Here is a 14,220-nt window from a genome sequence, read left to right on the forward strand (position 1 = left end):
TTGTTCATGACCATTTCTTCATTCATTACTTTGACATACCGGTAATTGAGACTGCCAATTAAGCTTGGCCTAAATTTCAATTTCATGACTATAAGTCTAATATTGACATCGTTGAACAGAACGAGTGTGGATCAACGGCCTCAACGCTGCCCACGTTGCGGGCGTAAATGAGAGCATCGAGTGGAAAACCCGAGGCCCAAGATCTATGCAAAATGAGTTAGGGCGCAAATTAATTTGCTATTCTGCTAGTTTCCAGAGGGAATTTCTCTGAATATACCTGGTATACTTTTGAAAAAGTAAGTATTTTCAATTCTTGATTGAGTTCAAGAAAAGCAAAATGATTTAGGGCGCAAATTAATTTGCTATTTTGCTAGTTTCCAGAGGGAATTTCTCTGAATATACCTGGTATACTTTTGAAAAAGTAAGTATTTTCAATTCTTGATTGAGTTCAAGAAAAAAAATTGTTTTTCCTTCCCATGCCCACAAAGCAGTTTTCCCTGAACATTTTAAAATATTGACTTCACCGATCGAAACCATACCAAAAACGGCCTACTAAAAATATATCCATATGATATAAAAAATGGTTTGCCTTCGTGTCGGGCCATAGAACGAATGTCATGCCTAAGTGTGCTTTCCATACACATGGTCAACCCCTCCCCCCTCCCTGTGTATATACATGTAATACTTTAAACGACCCATCAGCGACCATACATATAAAACCAGCGAAGCTACCAGGCCGTCAGGTCTCTAGTTTCTAAATATCACAGAGTTAAAATAAGACAGGCCTAATTGAATGCAGTATGGTATATTTTGTTGGTCGTGTATCTAAGCCAAAAAAAGTATGGTCATAAAGCACCATTCACGGGTTGATGTGAATTTTTTCAATGTGGCCTATTTTGGGAAGCGCTATTATTTTTCACAGGTTTTCTTGAAATCTGACCTTTTTGACCAAGTCGGCGAAATGTCGGATAAATCAGATATAAAGTTAGAGAAACTGTTAACAAATCGAAAAAAGACAGCTACTTGTGTTTACAGCCTGGTTAACTTTCGAAACATGTTTTGCAGGACAAGTGCTGTCAATTACATAGAGATGTCCTGATTTGCGAGGTCAAATTGAATAGAGGCAACCAATTTGGGACCAATACTAGTGTCCAACCCAAAATGACCATCACTCGGGTGTAGTCTAATACCTCAGAAATCCCACTCGAGTGGTTTTGTGTATTACCCAACCGATCTATGTATGCCTTTATTGCGAACTAAAGGTATAATTCATATTCATTCCTCAGCCAGAGCAGGGCTGGTGACCGTCCGTTACGTCATGAAACTCGACTTGCTATTTTGGTATAGCACCAGAGAACTACATTGCCTTCATGTACGCAATGTATAACAAATCCTTTCATTCAAGCTGAGGTAATGTGCTATTTTGAGGTAAGGGTTTAAATCCACTGGAATGGAATTTAAATAGCCTAAAATGAAAAACGTATTCAAATGAATTTTGCGGCCGAATCTGCTAAAATCGGCGTGACGTCTATGATGGTCACCACTTGCCTCATAGATGACGTTAATAGCAATGTATACAATGTATCATGCTATGCGCGGGCGCCACCTACCTGTTCGTCGGTGTCGTTCCAACTTCCACAAGTATGGACAACCACCATGACATATGTGCAACTTTAAGAGGGTTCAGATCGGTCTCAAAAGAGTGTCAGCAAAACTACGGCCACCTGACTGTCACTGGGGGAATTTTAGTAAGAGAGACAGACGTCTTAACTCCATCCTCGCGGTTTGGTGGTTCTGGCACTTTTTTCATTAATTATTTCCAAGGCACCACTTTTGGGTTGTTAGGGTTCCCCCCTAAACAGTGCAAGGAAAGGGATCTTTTTCAAATGGACTATAATTGTCAGTTTAACCTCGACCAGACCTTTTTTCATCGCTGCGTGACCACATACGTATTACCCTAGCCTAAATCAGCGCTGACTACTCAGATACCGATACACTACTATTCCAGACATGGCTGTACATGTCTGAGGTCCAGATATTCTGCATGCTGAACTGGCTCTACTCGACCTAAATTGGCATATGTTGACACTTGGCTATGAGCCATATCGTCATTTGAGTGACTTTGTCGCCGCTTATTGTCCTCATCGGATTGGCTTGAACTGCTTTCGGTTGTGCTCTGGCCAGTTTGTCCCTGAATGGGGATTGATAAGTTGCTGTCATTGTCTTCAGGCTCCTGTCTCTCCTGACCGATTTTCTTCTTGCTTAAGACATCCTGCCCGAACTGCTCATATGGGGTTGCGTACTCCATTTGATGATCCTGAGGTTCGGGAGGTGGGCTTTCGCCCGAATCATTTTGCAGCCTTCTCGAAGGACTATCCACGTAGTCGTAGGCGTATACGTCTACTTCATCATCTGAGCTCGTGGGCTCGTTCCCAAGGACTGCGCGCACTGGATTGTGATGCCCTATAGCCATTGGCAGTGCAGCATTCTGGTCGGGCGGGCGTTTAGGGTGAAATTCATCATTTTCGTATTCAGTCCCAGTATTCGCGTTGGGATGTACAGAGCTATTTCCGGCTGTTTTAAATTCAATCCTCGTATCGTCGTAATCTGCGGTGTCATTTATAGATAGCTGATTCACCCTGATTCTTGTATCATCTTTATCTGCGGTGCCATTTATAGGTCGAAGACTCTGCCTCGTCCCCCATCGCGCCAGTGCACGTTTCCTGCGGAAGTAAAAACCGCGTTAATAGACCTGGCAAATGTGCTTAAAATAACGCAACCAACGTGGAAGTAGGAGTAACATGCTACACTGCGACTGCATTCACTTTGAATATACAGAATCATAGCGTTTAGTTTTCCTTAATATTTTGTCACTTTCACGCGACTTGCGTGTTCCCGTCGCAGATCTTGGGCTCAGGAAGTGGTACTTGCCCTTGCCTTTCTCTATTAGAGATGTTCCCCCGTCGTAGATGTGGCGCTTGACTTACACGAGGTCGCTTCGTGTATTGATATCCTGCGGTGTTTTGATTGTATATCTAATGCGATCATCGAGAAACTAGTGTTTGTGACTATGTTTCAGACTGTACAGTATCTTACCATAAAACAAATACCGCAATGACGCCTGCTACAAGTACAATGACTCCTCCTACTACCACACCGCCAACAAGAGGAAAAACTGTTAAAAACAATAACCGCATTGTGATTAAATCTTCATCAGACTTGGCATTTTTAGTGAGGAGAGCTTGCAGTCAAGATGAATACATTTGCAATCGACTTGGTTTCGCAGTAGCCTTGGTCATCTTGATCCGAGCTACTGAGGTCAGACTAACACCAGATATGTTACACTTTATACATGCTATTTGTTAATAATATATGATCTCGGAAAGCTTTGCTGTGCAAAACCATAGCCAGGAATGTGACGAAGACAAACGATTTAATTAGCCAGTGATAAAAATGCAGGTAACCAGTTTCCAAACTCCGACCAGTTGGGGTCAACTGTCTGGTTGGCGAAAAACTGCATCGATATACTGTCTCAGTCACTGCGAATCAAAGTGGTCTATTTGTTGTGCTTTCGCGACCAACAGCTACATTTAGTTCCGAGTGCATGATCAACTTCGTCGCTGGTCTAAGCAGGTGAATGCCAAATTATCAAAACTGACATGGCCAAATTGTTATCAAACAGACAAGGCCAAATGGCAACTTAATCCGAAGGTTCTATATTCTGTCGAGCTTCTACATGTATAATATAATAGTACAAATAAAAAAATAGTAATTCTGGCTATACGTAGAATTTAACACATGACCTCGTGGCTTTAAGCGTTTTCAGCTCTACAGTTTTTTTCGAAGAATATCGATACAAATACATATCTGAAACTTTAGTCAAACTCGACTCACCTGATGTGTTTGTTTCAAGATCAACAGCTTGCGAGTTCTTTTTGTCATTGACTCCATTCTTGAAAACCGTGCTCCTGTATACAACATCCCTACCATCTTCAACCACCACAAAATAATAATATGTCTTGTCGGCATCAACGAGAAAGGCTGCAATGTTATTATCTAGGTTAGACACGGTGTAGTTCCTACAGTCTTGAGTGCCGTCCTGGCAGTACACGACCTTAATTGCTGTATATTTGCCACTCACTTTTTTCCAGCGCACCGTAACTATGTTGTCTATCCGGTTCACACCTATGAGGGTCGTTTGGGGTTTCTCTGCAGAGTATCAAAGAACAATTTTGACGAAAAAATGGGTTAAACAATGATCACACCAATGATAAGAGTTCAAGAAGACCGACACCCAGTGTTTTTTTTTACAAAATACACTTTTTGTGATCAACTCCACTTGAGGTGAACCTTGAACCTATATGAAAAAATGAAAATTCCGACTTATGGGGGCTAGCCGTTAGTTGTTGACGTCAAATCCTTTACAGTTCCCGAAAAAAAAAACATTTTGTAGTGACTCAGTCTGTTCAGAGGTCGGTGTAATATTTTAATGTGGTTGTTCCCCATATTTCTTCGTTTCCATACACTATACAGCTAAATAAATCAAGACTTGCAATAGGGAAATACACACGAAACAATATGTAATGCGAAAACATGGAAACAACTAAAGAAGTCACACCAGTTCAAAGCCTTTAATGCGCTACTAAGAGTAATGATTCATAGAAACCGCTGATATACATTTAATGGTTTTCGCAAGAGGTGATTAACTGGAGCTCAGTGATGACCTGAATTCCGAATGGGTGTGTCTATTAGAAAAAAAGACAAACCTGGTGTTTTCCCAGATGTTATGTTGCTGAAGTTACTCGCCTGAGTTCCCACGTTAGAATTCTTGCTGCGCACCCGAAACATATACCAGACATTCGACTCAAGACCTATTACTCTATGATACACGGCTTTCTTGAGACCTGGGTCAGTTATTCCTCCTTGTGGAACCTCCGCAGCAACATCCCAGTTGTCGGCAGACTGCTTGTATTGGACGTAAAACCTCTGCTTCAATCCACCATTGAATTCTGAGATCCACTCGAGAGTAACTGTTACGGCAGTTGTGTTCACTACTTTGAGTTTGCTGGGTGCAGAGGGTGGCCCTTAAATGTAGTAACGGTTGCGACCTCAGTTATGGGATGGATGTGCCAATTCTGGTGTCTGTACATCGGGCCGTTAACTCGTCTTACTGGGGTACTAAGGTGAAGCGCAATGAGCAACTGTTCCGACCAGCTGGATGTGGCGCAATAAGTATCATTATCAAGAACAGAAAACATAGCAATAAGAAAAAACGAAGGATGTACTTACTAACGACAACAAAATCATGTGCATTGCTTGACTTAGATCCAGCATCATTTTTTGCGACACATACATATTTTCCAGCATGCCCGAGGGTGACGGGTGTAATTAGAAGAGCACCGTATGCATCGGTCTCTGGTGATAGAGGTTTGCCATTCTTAGTCCACGTGTAAGTGACTGGTTTCGTCACTATGACATTTTCGGCATTGCAGGTGAGTTTTGCAGTGTCTCCAACATTGACCGGCGATTGAATTGTGACTGTTGGTGTGAGGGGTGGAACTGAAATAAAGAGAGAGAGAGGGTCGTCAGCAGCTTGAAGAGGTAATAAGCTTTAGGTTTGTGGTTCACCTACGGCAAGCACCTATGACCAATGACCTGTCTATTCGGGCACTACGTGTCAGCACTTTTTCAACATTACCAAAACCGTTTGCAGCCGACCAAATAATTCTGAAATTGAGCAATTCTCTCAGTGAGAATACAGACCACGAGGCTTTATACTTGAATAAAAAATAAATTATCTGTAGGGATTTTTGAAATAATATTTTCACAGTGGCGACTCCTTTTGCGCGCGATTGACATTTGTAACACGTGCTTCTTCGATCTATTTTGCTCCGAGGCAATTATCATTGGCTCATATATTATCCACGTCTATGAAGTTCTATTATGCCGTCAATTGATTTGCTAATGCATTAAGGTAAATGTTTTTTTAGACTGACTAGTCGCCCTTTTTGCCGATTCATTACAATGAATAATGCCATTAATTGTCAAAATATAATTTACATCTTATTTGCATATCAAACGTTATTCGTTGAATAATGAATATGTTTTAGTTCAACATGTGATCAGGGGTAGTGGAAGCGACCCTAGGAGCACGCAAAAACTCCTGGGTGAACGAAGTTGCTGAGTTGAAGAGATCAACAGGAGAAGAACGAATATTGTAGAAGACATGCACGCACTTCTTCAACATCAATCAACTTGTCTGTCTTCCTTGTTGCTGTTACAAATGAAAGGGAAGATCAAACCGAAACCCCAGACATCAGGGAAACAGTCATCCCTTTTAGGGGAGAAAGTATGTTCTGCATTGGTATAATATGTGTTGTTGATACTAACCTAAAACATCCAATCTCAGTTTAGTTGTGGCCTCTTGTCCATCAGCCTCACACACCCATACCCCGCTGTCCGAAGTTTGAACATTACTTAATTGAAAACTGTTATAATTTTTCATATCACACCGTGCCGTTCTCAATCTTGATTTGTACTCCTTTAAAACGACTAAACAATTGTACGATAGAAGTACGGCTCCTTGGCTGCGGTGTTTGTCTTTCCACCACCTTGAATTTCCGGCCGTTCCACCTGTTATGTTACAACTTAGCGTTATCGTTTCGCCGAGGTGTGGACGTGAATTACTAAGGGTATTTCTTATCGTCATCCCGAGAATATCTGAAATCAGGAAAGCAACAGGATGATTTTTCATTATGTAACATGCCAACACTAAGACAACAGTTTAACAACGCTAAGGTAAAATGGGGTATTTGTAGCCCCGGTCTAATTGTAGCCCCTGGCAATGTTTTTGATCTATATTCCGGTTATCATGGAATTATTCAGCCAACCCAAGAATGGATATGAAAGAAGTTACTCTTTAGTATCACAACATAAAACATAAATAGTTTTGGATTATGCAACAGGTTATGCAAGAGCTTTGGCTATAAGAGGTAAACTAATCAGACACATGCACAAAATAAGTGGGGATCGAACTTTTTACAGGTCTGAATTTTCCACACTTGTACATTTCCACATTGATATGTTTGAAACTTGGTTCAGGTGATCAGTATTGAGTGTAGAGAATGTTGTATGCGGCATTAAAATTTAATTTTTCAGCGACACATTTCTGACCAAGGTACCCTCGGGGTATTTGTAACCCGTTGGTTTGGGTTATATGTAGCCCCTATAAATAGCTCAATATATCCTGTCATAAATCATGAAAATGCTGGATTTTTTATTGTTATAACAGAATTATATTATTTGATAATAAATCTATCCGATTTAGATACAATGTTAACCCTTTATGTACCAACAATGATACATTTGTGGTTTCATACTGGTTTATCTCAAATTATTTCGAAATAATGCTAATATTTTCAAAGTTACTGGTGTCCCTAGTTAAAGCCACACCCTTGAATAGATAGCAGCATTTCTCATGGTACATTACATTACCATTAAGTGGTGCCAGCTATAGTAGGGGTTGATACATTACCCACTAACTGAAACTACATGTACAGTATTTAATGGCGAACGACAAGACCGTCAGTCGATTCAGAATATTACAAGCTGTTGTCTGACACAAGGTGTAATGTACAACAGAGGTGATAGATGGAAATTTGTGTTTTTACACCAGTTTAAAATCAGTCTGACTTGCGATGATATTGTTTAAATTGTTGGTTAGTGATTGCATCGAACATCACTTAATGTGTGCAATAGATATCGTTTGATACCGTCAAAATTTCGTCGTCAACCTAGATTGGAATAATATTGAAAGCTTTAAAGTCTTGTATTGTCGCTCAGAGGCATTGTTTTAGATTAAGTGTCCTGAATTACAGGCTGTAATATTGGAGAAGGTGCCACTACAAGATGCAGGCCGGTTTTAGTGAATCTGCCTGAAAATCTCTTGCGTAAGCAAAGTTATAGGTGGAAAAGGGGCAACAAATACCCCATTTTCTATTATCACTCGTCAAACAACAATTTGATGTGAACAACATTTATGTAGTGATTTGACTTTTTGAGCAAACCCGTTTGAACATTGGTCATTTTTCAGTAGAAATTGCGATTAACAATGCGTTATTTATGATTATTATTATCATTATAGAAAAATTCAACAGGAAGATATAGTGTTTGTTCGACTCATTTATGACACAAAGCAGACGTTACGAGTGGCCTGGCAGGTTTAATGGTCATTGTAATTCTCTACTGTGAGCTGTGAGACCAAAAAAAATCTATCTTCAGAGATCTTTATCTTGGAGGTGAATAACAAAACATGTTCAAGATATGTACAGTCTTACCAGAAAGTAAATGTCCACAGGTTTTTAAAAATATCACAGAGGTAGAATAACGTAATTGAATGCAGTTTTCAGCAGACAATGATATGTTAAGTTGCTAATGTATCTGTTTTTTGGCCCAGTGAATTCTGTCTCTTCATTATGAAACAGGCAAGTCTAAACATGCCCCAAAACTCTTATTTTAATTTCAATTTTTCAAAATGTAACGGTGAACTAGGGGATGCAAAAAAGGTGTTTTTTGCTTTCATTAGAAAATTCATGCTAAATTTTTCATTTTGAAGCATAATTTTAGTTCGCTACAGGTGATTCTTTGTGTCAGACAGCTGGTGACATTTGCGAACTCCCCTTATGGTCAGCAATGCAGTCAGTCAGGGTTTTATGAATGCATCCATTCAACACAATTGATTGTTCAAATAAACAAAATACATAAACTTTTCTCTACCAGAATATCACCCTTCATCTGTCTGATTGTTGTACAGCAGTTTTGGCAAGTGACGTGATCAGACAGATGATTTGCTGCTACTGATGTGACGTCATCACTCCACCTGAGCGTCACAGATTAGTAAAAAGTGTCAGCCGTAAATAGCATCTAAAATCGTTTGAAATACAGTTTGTACTTTTGAGACACCAGCGAGATAAATCAAAACCGACTCAACAGAAACAAAATCGGCGTTCGCAAAATAACTTACTTTGAAACTGGAGAAGCATGAATGCCAAAAATAGTAGAAGTTTCATCGTGATAGCGGTCGAAGATCTTTATGTTAAGATGATGAACTCCGAGAAAAGTGTAACGATTTTACACTCGTATCTAAATTAACATCTCCCAGGTAACTCCACAAGATCTAGGCTATGACTCTTGATGGTATTGCATATTGTCTCCTTGAACGCAATGACTCTTGGCGGTATGACAGAAATGTTTCTCACTTGATGAAACCAGGTTGGTCCTCCCAGTCAGACCTACTCTTTTTTAAATCCCTATAATCGTTATTGTGGCAAATTATCAGATTACATGTGTATGGACTTTTAAACAAAGCATTTTCCATGCCAGGAATGCGATTTGACTCTGAAATGATGTGATACTTAACGGAGCAGACGAATATAACTGACAAAGAAGTAATTGTATAATTACAATTATGTACTCTGAACTCATGACTGTTGTTTAGTTATCATCCGATTATCATTCATGACTACTCTTAATGTTATGACTTGTACTCCGTTCCTGGGTCTCTTTGCACCCAAGCGGAATCTGCAGAATGCAATGTTACTGGTTGGAACCGTGCAATCTCTCCCAGAGGTCAATGCGCTCCACTTCCGGGCTCTCATTAACCCATGGAAACATCTGAAAAAAACTTTATGATAAGTTGATGACAATTTACAAAAATATATCAATGACGTCACTCGATATCACATGTAATTTAATTTAAGCATGAGATAATTAAAATTGAAATTAAAATTTTGCTCCTGGTTATCACGTGAACATCGCTCGATCAAAGCCTCCTATTGACCTTGGTCATATATTACTATGATTAATTTCCCTAATGAGTCAATCCAACACATTGCTTTTATATAATACATTAACTACCATATCAAAGACAAATACTTCCCATTTGTTGTATGAGTAATGCAAATTTACTGCAGCAATAAAAAGTTGTCATCATGATAAAATGACAGCCTCGTCGATTTGTTTATGAAGTGGTACTATTTTTTTAGCAGGAGTCAAATTAGCGACATAGATTATATTCATGTTCGTGTCAGATGCTAAGTAAATAGTTCACGTCCAGGCGTATAGCCTCGGGAAATAATATTTTCACCTGACAAATAAGTTCCAATATCTCATGTCTGGACGTGAAATATTTGTTTTATCATACTGAATACCTGTTTCAATTACTGCAAACTAAAAATACATTCGGTCGAGACGGTACCTGGTCGGCACGATGCTCCTCTTCGACAGTTTATCAAAGTGCCGTCCGATGGTGACGGCGCTTTATTGGGCACGACACGATTCGTCTCGTCTATGCGCCTTTATTGACAATTCTGAGTCTTTTTCATTCATAATTAAATGCCCCTAAGGCGCGGGCTGCTTTTCTCCACCACCTTTTCGGTGCTTGTAGCATCCTAGTTATTTTCAATCGGTGGATAGACACGCAAATGAATGTAGCCATTACATGTACTCAAAAACAGATTAGTTAAAACAAACAGTGTATGTAGTTTCTCGGTTGATAAGCTTGACATGAATCCCAATCGTCACTGACAAAATGCAGTGGTTCCCCTGAGGTTTGCATCGAAGTTTTCAACCATTTTTGAGAAACACGTTGTCTCCCGTTTCCTTCGTCAGAAAATGCGTCTAAAAAGTAAGGAATTAGATCATCAATAAAATTTGGTAGCAGAACGCAGCTGCAGAGTCATACGATATACGGAAGCAGAACATTTTAGGAAAAAGGAACTCTAGATAGGAAAAATTAGTCGTTGAAATATGGTATACCCGTCTCAGGATCCTAAAGCAATGTGCGCTGTACACGTTGCATGCCGTGTGTGAAAACTATATTGTAAGTACTGTAATCGTATTGTATTTCAATGTATTCAACTTGCATTATTTCTGTTAAGGGACAGGAAGGCTCTATGCAGGACCCAAATAGGTACAGGTGAGAGGATTTGAACTGACTGCGGCATTGCCCGGCGCATTGCGGTACGCTGCTGGCTTTATTATTGGTGGCGTATTGTGCATTGTCTAAAATTGTCTGCACCTGGATTATTCCGATAATTGTTTCGTATCGCGTAATCGTGATCAGAGTACCAAATTGCAAATCGCGTGAGAGAGAAGCGAGCATTTACAAGTTACATGTGCATTAGACTTAGATTTCAAGATATGATCTGCGTGCGTATGTGGGATGATCAGGTTTGCACTGGATGCGATGGCGAGATCGCCTACACTTCCAACTCATGTACTTCAAATTCGAGCCCCATTGATCAATGCCGAACCATATATTGTTTGTTTCTGAAAAACATTAAAACGATTATTCTCCTTGATTTCAAATGCATGGTGTTTGCCTATAGATATTATTGAGTAATCCAAATGACCAATCTGAGATCAGCCTTTTTTGCTCCATATACAAACCCTTTCAAAAAGCAATACAACCCACTGCAAAGAGCGCTCTTTCTACTGCTTGACAATCCCGACGTTCATTTGTTGTTTAATTCCATAAAACAGATTTTAAGTTGAATATTTAATACCAATTTTACGCGGTAACACACACTAAATTTGATACACAAGCAGCCGTGGGAAGAATAACTGGTATGATGCGTCGCCGATCGCTGTTTGTGCTTTCAATGTGCTTTCGATCGGCAGTCTGGTATAGGCTATCTTGACCCGCAATGTTTTGAGATCGCTAAACACTCGCCCAAACCCTTGGCATTTTCCGCCTCAGGAGCGTTTTTTGCCCAGGCAAGTAGCCTCGATTTTGGACCAGTCAGAACAACGACCTCAGCAACTGCAGTAGTATCCGATTCTGAGCGACAATGCAAATTGAAATGGCTTACTGGACTTTGCGCAACGAAACGAAACGAGCGACATGGGGGAGCGACCATTATGTTTTACCCCGGTACGTCAAGTTCGATACATGGTGTCAGTCACCAGTGAGTGATGACCCACATCCACCCAGGCAGCTGAGACACATGTCTTGTTGGACATGCCTACTGATTTTTACTAAATAAAAGCATAACTTCACTTCACACTTTTCGGGGTTGAAAATGTACTCACGTAAATCACCAAAATTACATGCCGAATTCGCACATGACCTGTTATTTCTCAAAGCTTGGAAGCTCAAATGTCTGAATGTAATGTATGCGCGTAATGCATACTCTCAGCAAGCGAATAGTTTTGATCGTCGGTTTTTAATACGAATCATTTCCTGTATGGCCGTTACAAGCCGTTGTCTGAATATGATGTGAACCTGTTTACCGTTCAATGCTGCTCCCTGTGACGCTGTACCCGCAAATGTTCAATGAACAAAATGCTGAACATGACTTACACGGCTTGTTCGCATCGTAAACATAGTGGTACCCGGGTTAACTGTCTTTGCGTTTGGCCTGATTTTACAACGATTACTCCCCATGTAACCACGATCTAGGATGGACAGGCTGTGTATTATGAATAGGAAAAGTCACCTAGGGACCGTTGCGTAGAATACTTTTTTGGCGAAATATTGCGCAAAGTCCAGTAAGCCAATTGAAATATCCACGACAATACGATTTAAAATTGTGATAATTCATGTTTTGCCATGGCGCAGGGGAAACAGGTAGATGAAAAGTTCTTTAGAATTTGTGGAGTTAAAGCTAGTTTTTGTCTTTTGCTATCCCAGGAGAACGAATTTCTGCCTACAACCCTGTGCCCATTAAACGGATTCTAAAAATACACTTACATATTGCATTAGTTGTACCGTTGCCAAAACGGGCGACGAGGTTGGAAACATGCGTTGACCTTTGCCCTCTTTAAGTTTTTATATCAGCGCTGTGTGGCACGCGCTGAGAGCGTGCCGAGAAAACAGAAAAAATCGATGTAATCCGTCATGGGTTTGTTGAGCTCGATAGTGGTGACGCAAACGCATGAGAGTCAGGATGGGCATAAGCGTGCTGAGGCATGTTATATGTAGATAACGATGCTGCAACGCTTGATTGCGGCGCTCTCATTGGGCGCTTTTTCAATCGCTACAATCCTTCTGAAGGGTATAGATTTCACCAGGGGTATGAAATATTGACAGGCGAAGTAACGACGAGGCGACCTTGACACACTTAATTTAATTTTAGACCAATTAGTTTTTGTTAGCAGTATATTTCAAGAGAAAAATACTTGTGCTTAGAAATTCATTTAATGACAGTCACCGCATGTCGCCTTGTATGTCCAGATAGTAAACCTTCATTAGGCCACTTAAAAAAAAAGTTGGTTCTCGTCCTTTTTTCTGGGAAGGGGTGGGTAGGGGGAGGGATTTCTTTTTTTTTTAGAATTTTTTTTACCCAATTTGATTGATTTTTGGACTTGCAAATGGGTAAGAAAATGCAAGAATTCCATTTCCTGTATCTCTTAAATGCCATCCCTACTTAAAAATTGTATCTCTGCTGATGTATCTTTGGTATTTAATAAATAAAAATATAAAAAAATGATGAAAAACCAATATTCTGTTTGTCTCCATACCAGTGTCAGAATTTGTACCAAATAAAGAAAAGCACATGGCAGTGTTTTGTAAACATGAATCACCAGCCAATTAGATCGTTCGAAAATATCACGTGACCGAGTTCTTCCAGAAATAAAGCAGGGATGGTCCTAATAAAATCGTCATTCATCTGCATCATAAAAGCATGCCATCCTCCGTCAACATGTCGAATGATACATCTGAGACTTCATAAATAATCTGTTTGAGTAATGACTTTATAAAAACAGCGCAAACTCACCGACAATTACTTTGACATAACCATGCCTGGCCCTGTCAGAAAGGCGTTTGTTGTCATACACACCGTCGGAAAACTCGGCGTACAAATCGGCGAGAGTTAGGTCATGATGGTCGATTTTGACCCCAAACCAATCTTTTACAAGTCCGCCCCTCCCTTCCTGGGCGATACTGACCACCACGAACACCATGGCAGGGGAGAAGTTGGACTAAAAAACCGCGTCAATCTCACTCCTCTCAGCTTGTTCGTTTACGAGATGGCGTCTGCGCCGAATGGTTCCGAGTGATTCCGAAGGCGGATCAACGAAGTAAAGGGCGGGAATTTTAAATTTCATCATTCAGGATCGCTTTCCAACCGTTTTTTACGAAATGAAAAATAAAAATAAAATCGGGTCGGGGCCATTTCGGCGGGTCGGGCGGGGACGATAACCAACTTATTTTTTTTA

The 14,220-nt window shown here is 40.2% G+C and overlaps 1 protein-coding gene across 1 annotated transcript; it reads right to left on the reverse strand.

Moving 5' to 3' along the window:
- Positions 1-1,999: 1,999 nt before the first annotated feature.
- LOC135502571 (uncharacterized) lies at positions 2,000-9,229 on the reverse strand. The gene is made up of 7 exons (XM_064795521.1): positions 9,023-9,229; positions 6,391-6,720; positions 5,290-5,559; positions 4,767-5,084; positions 3,895-4,209; positions 3,097-3,175; positions 2,000-2,723 (listed from the first exon to the last, which is right to left on the reverse strand). Exons 1-7 carry the CDS (start codon positions 9,066-9,068, stop codon positions 2,000-2,002), a joined length of 2,082 nt encoding a protein of 693 aa, XP_064651591.1. The 5' UTR covers positions 9,069-9,229.
- Positions 9,230-14,220: the final 4,991 nt, after the last annotated feature.

Source organism: Lineus longissimus, chromosome 18 (genome assembly GCF_910592395.1).
Source record: "Lineus longissimus chromosome 18, tnLinLong1.2, whole genome shotgun sequence".
Lineage (NCBI taxonomy): Eukaryota > Metazoa > Nemertea > Pilidiophora > Heteronemertea > Lineidae > Lineus > Lineus longissimus.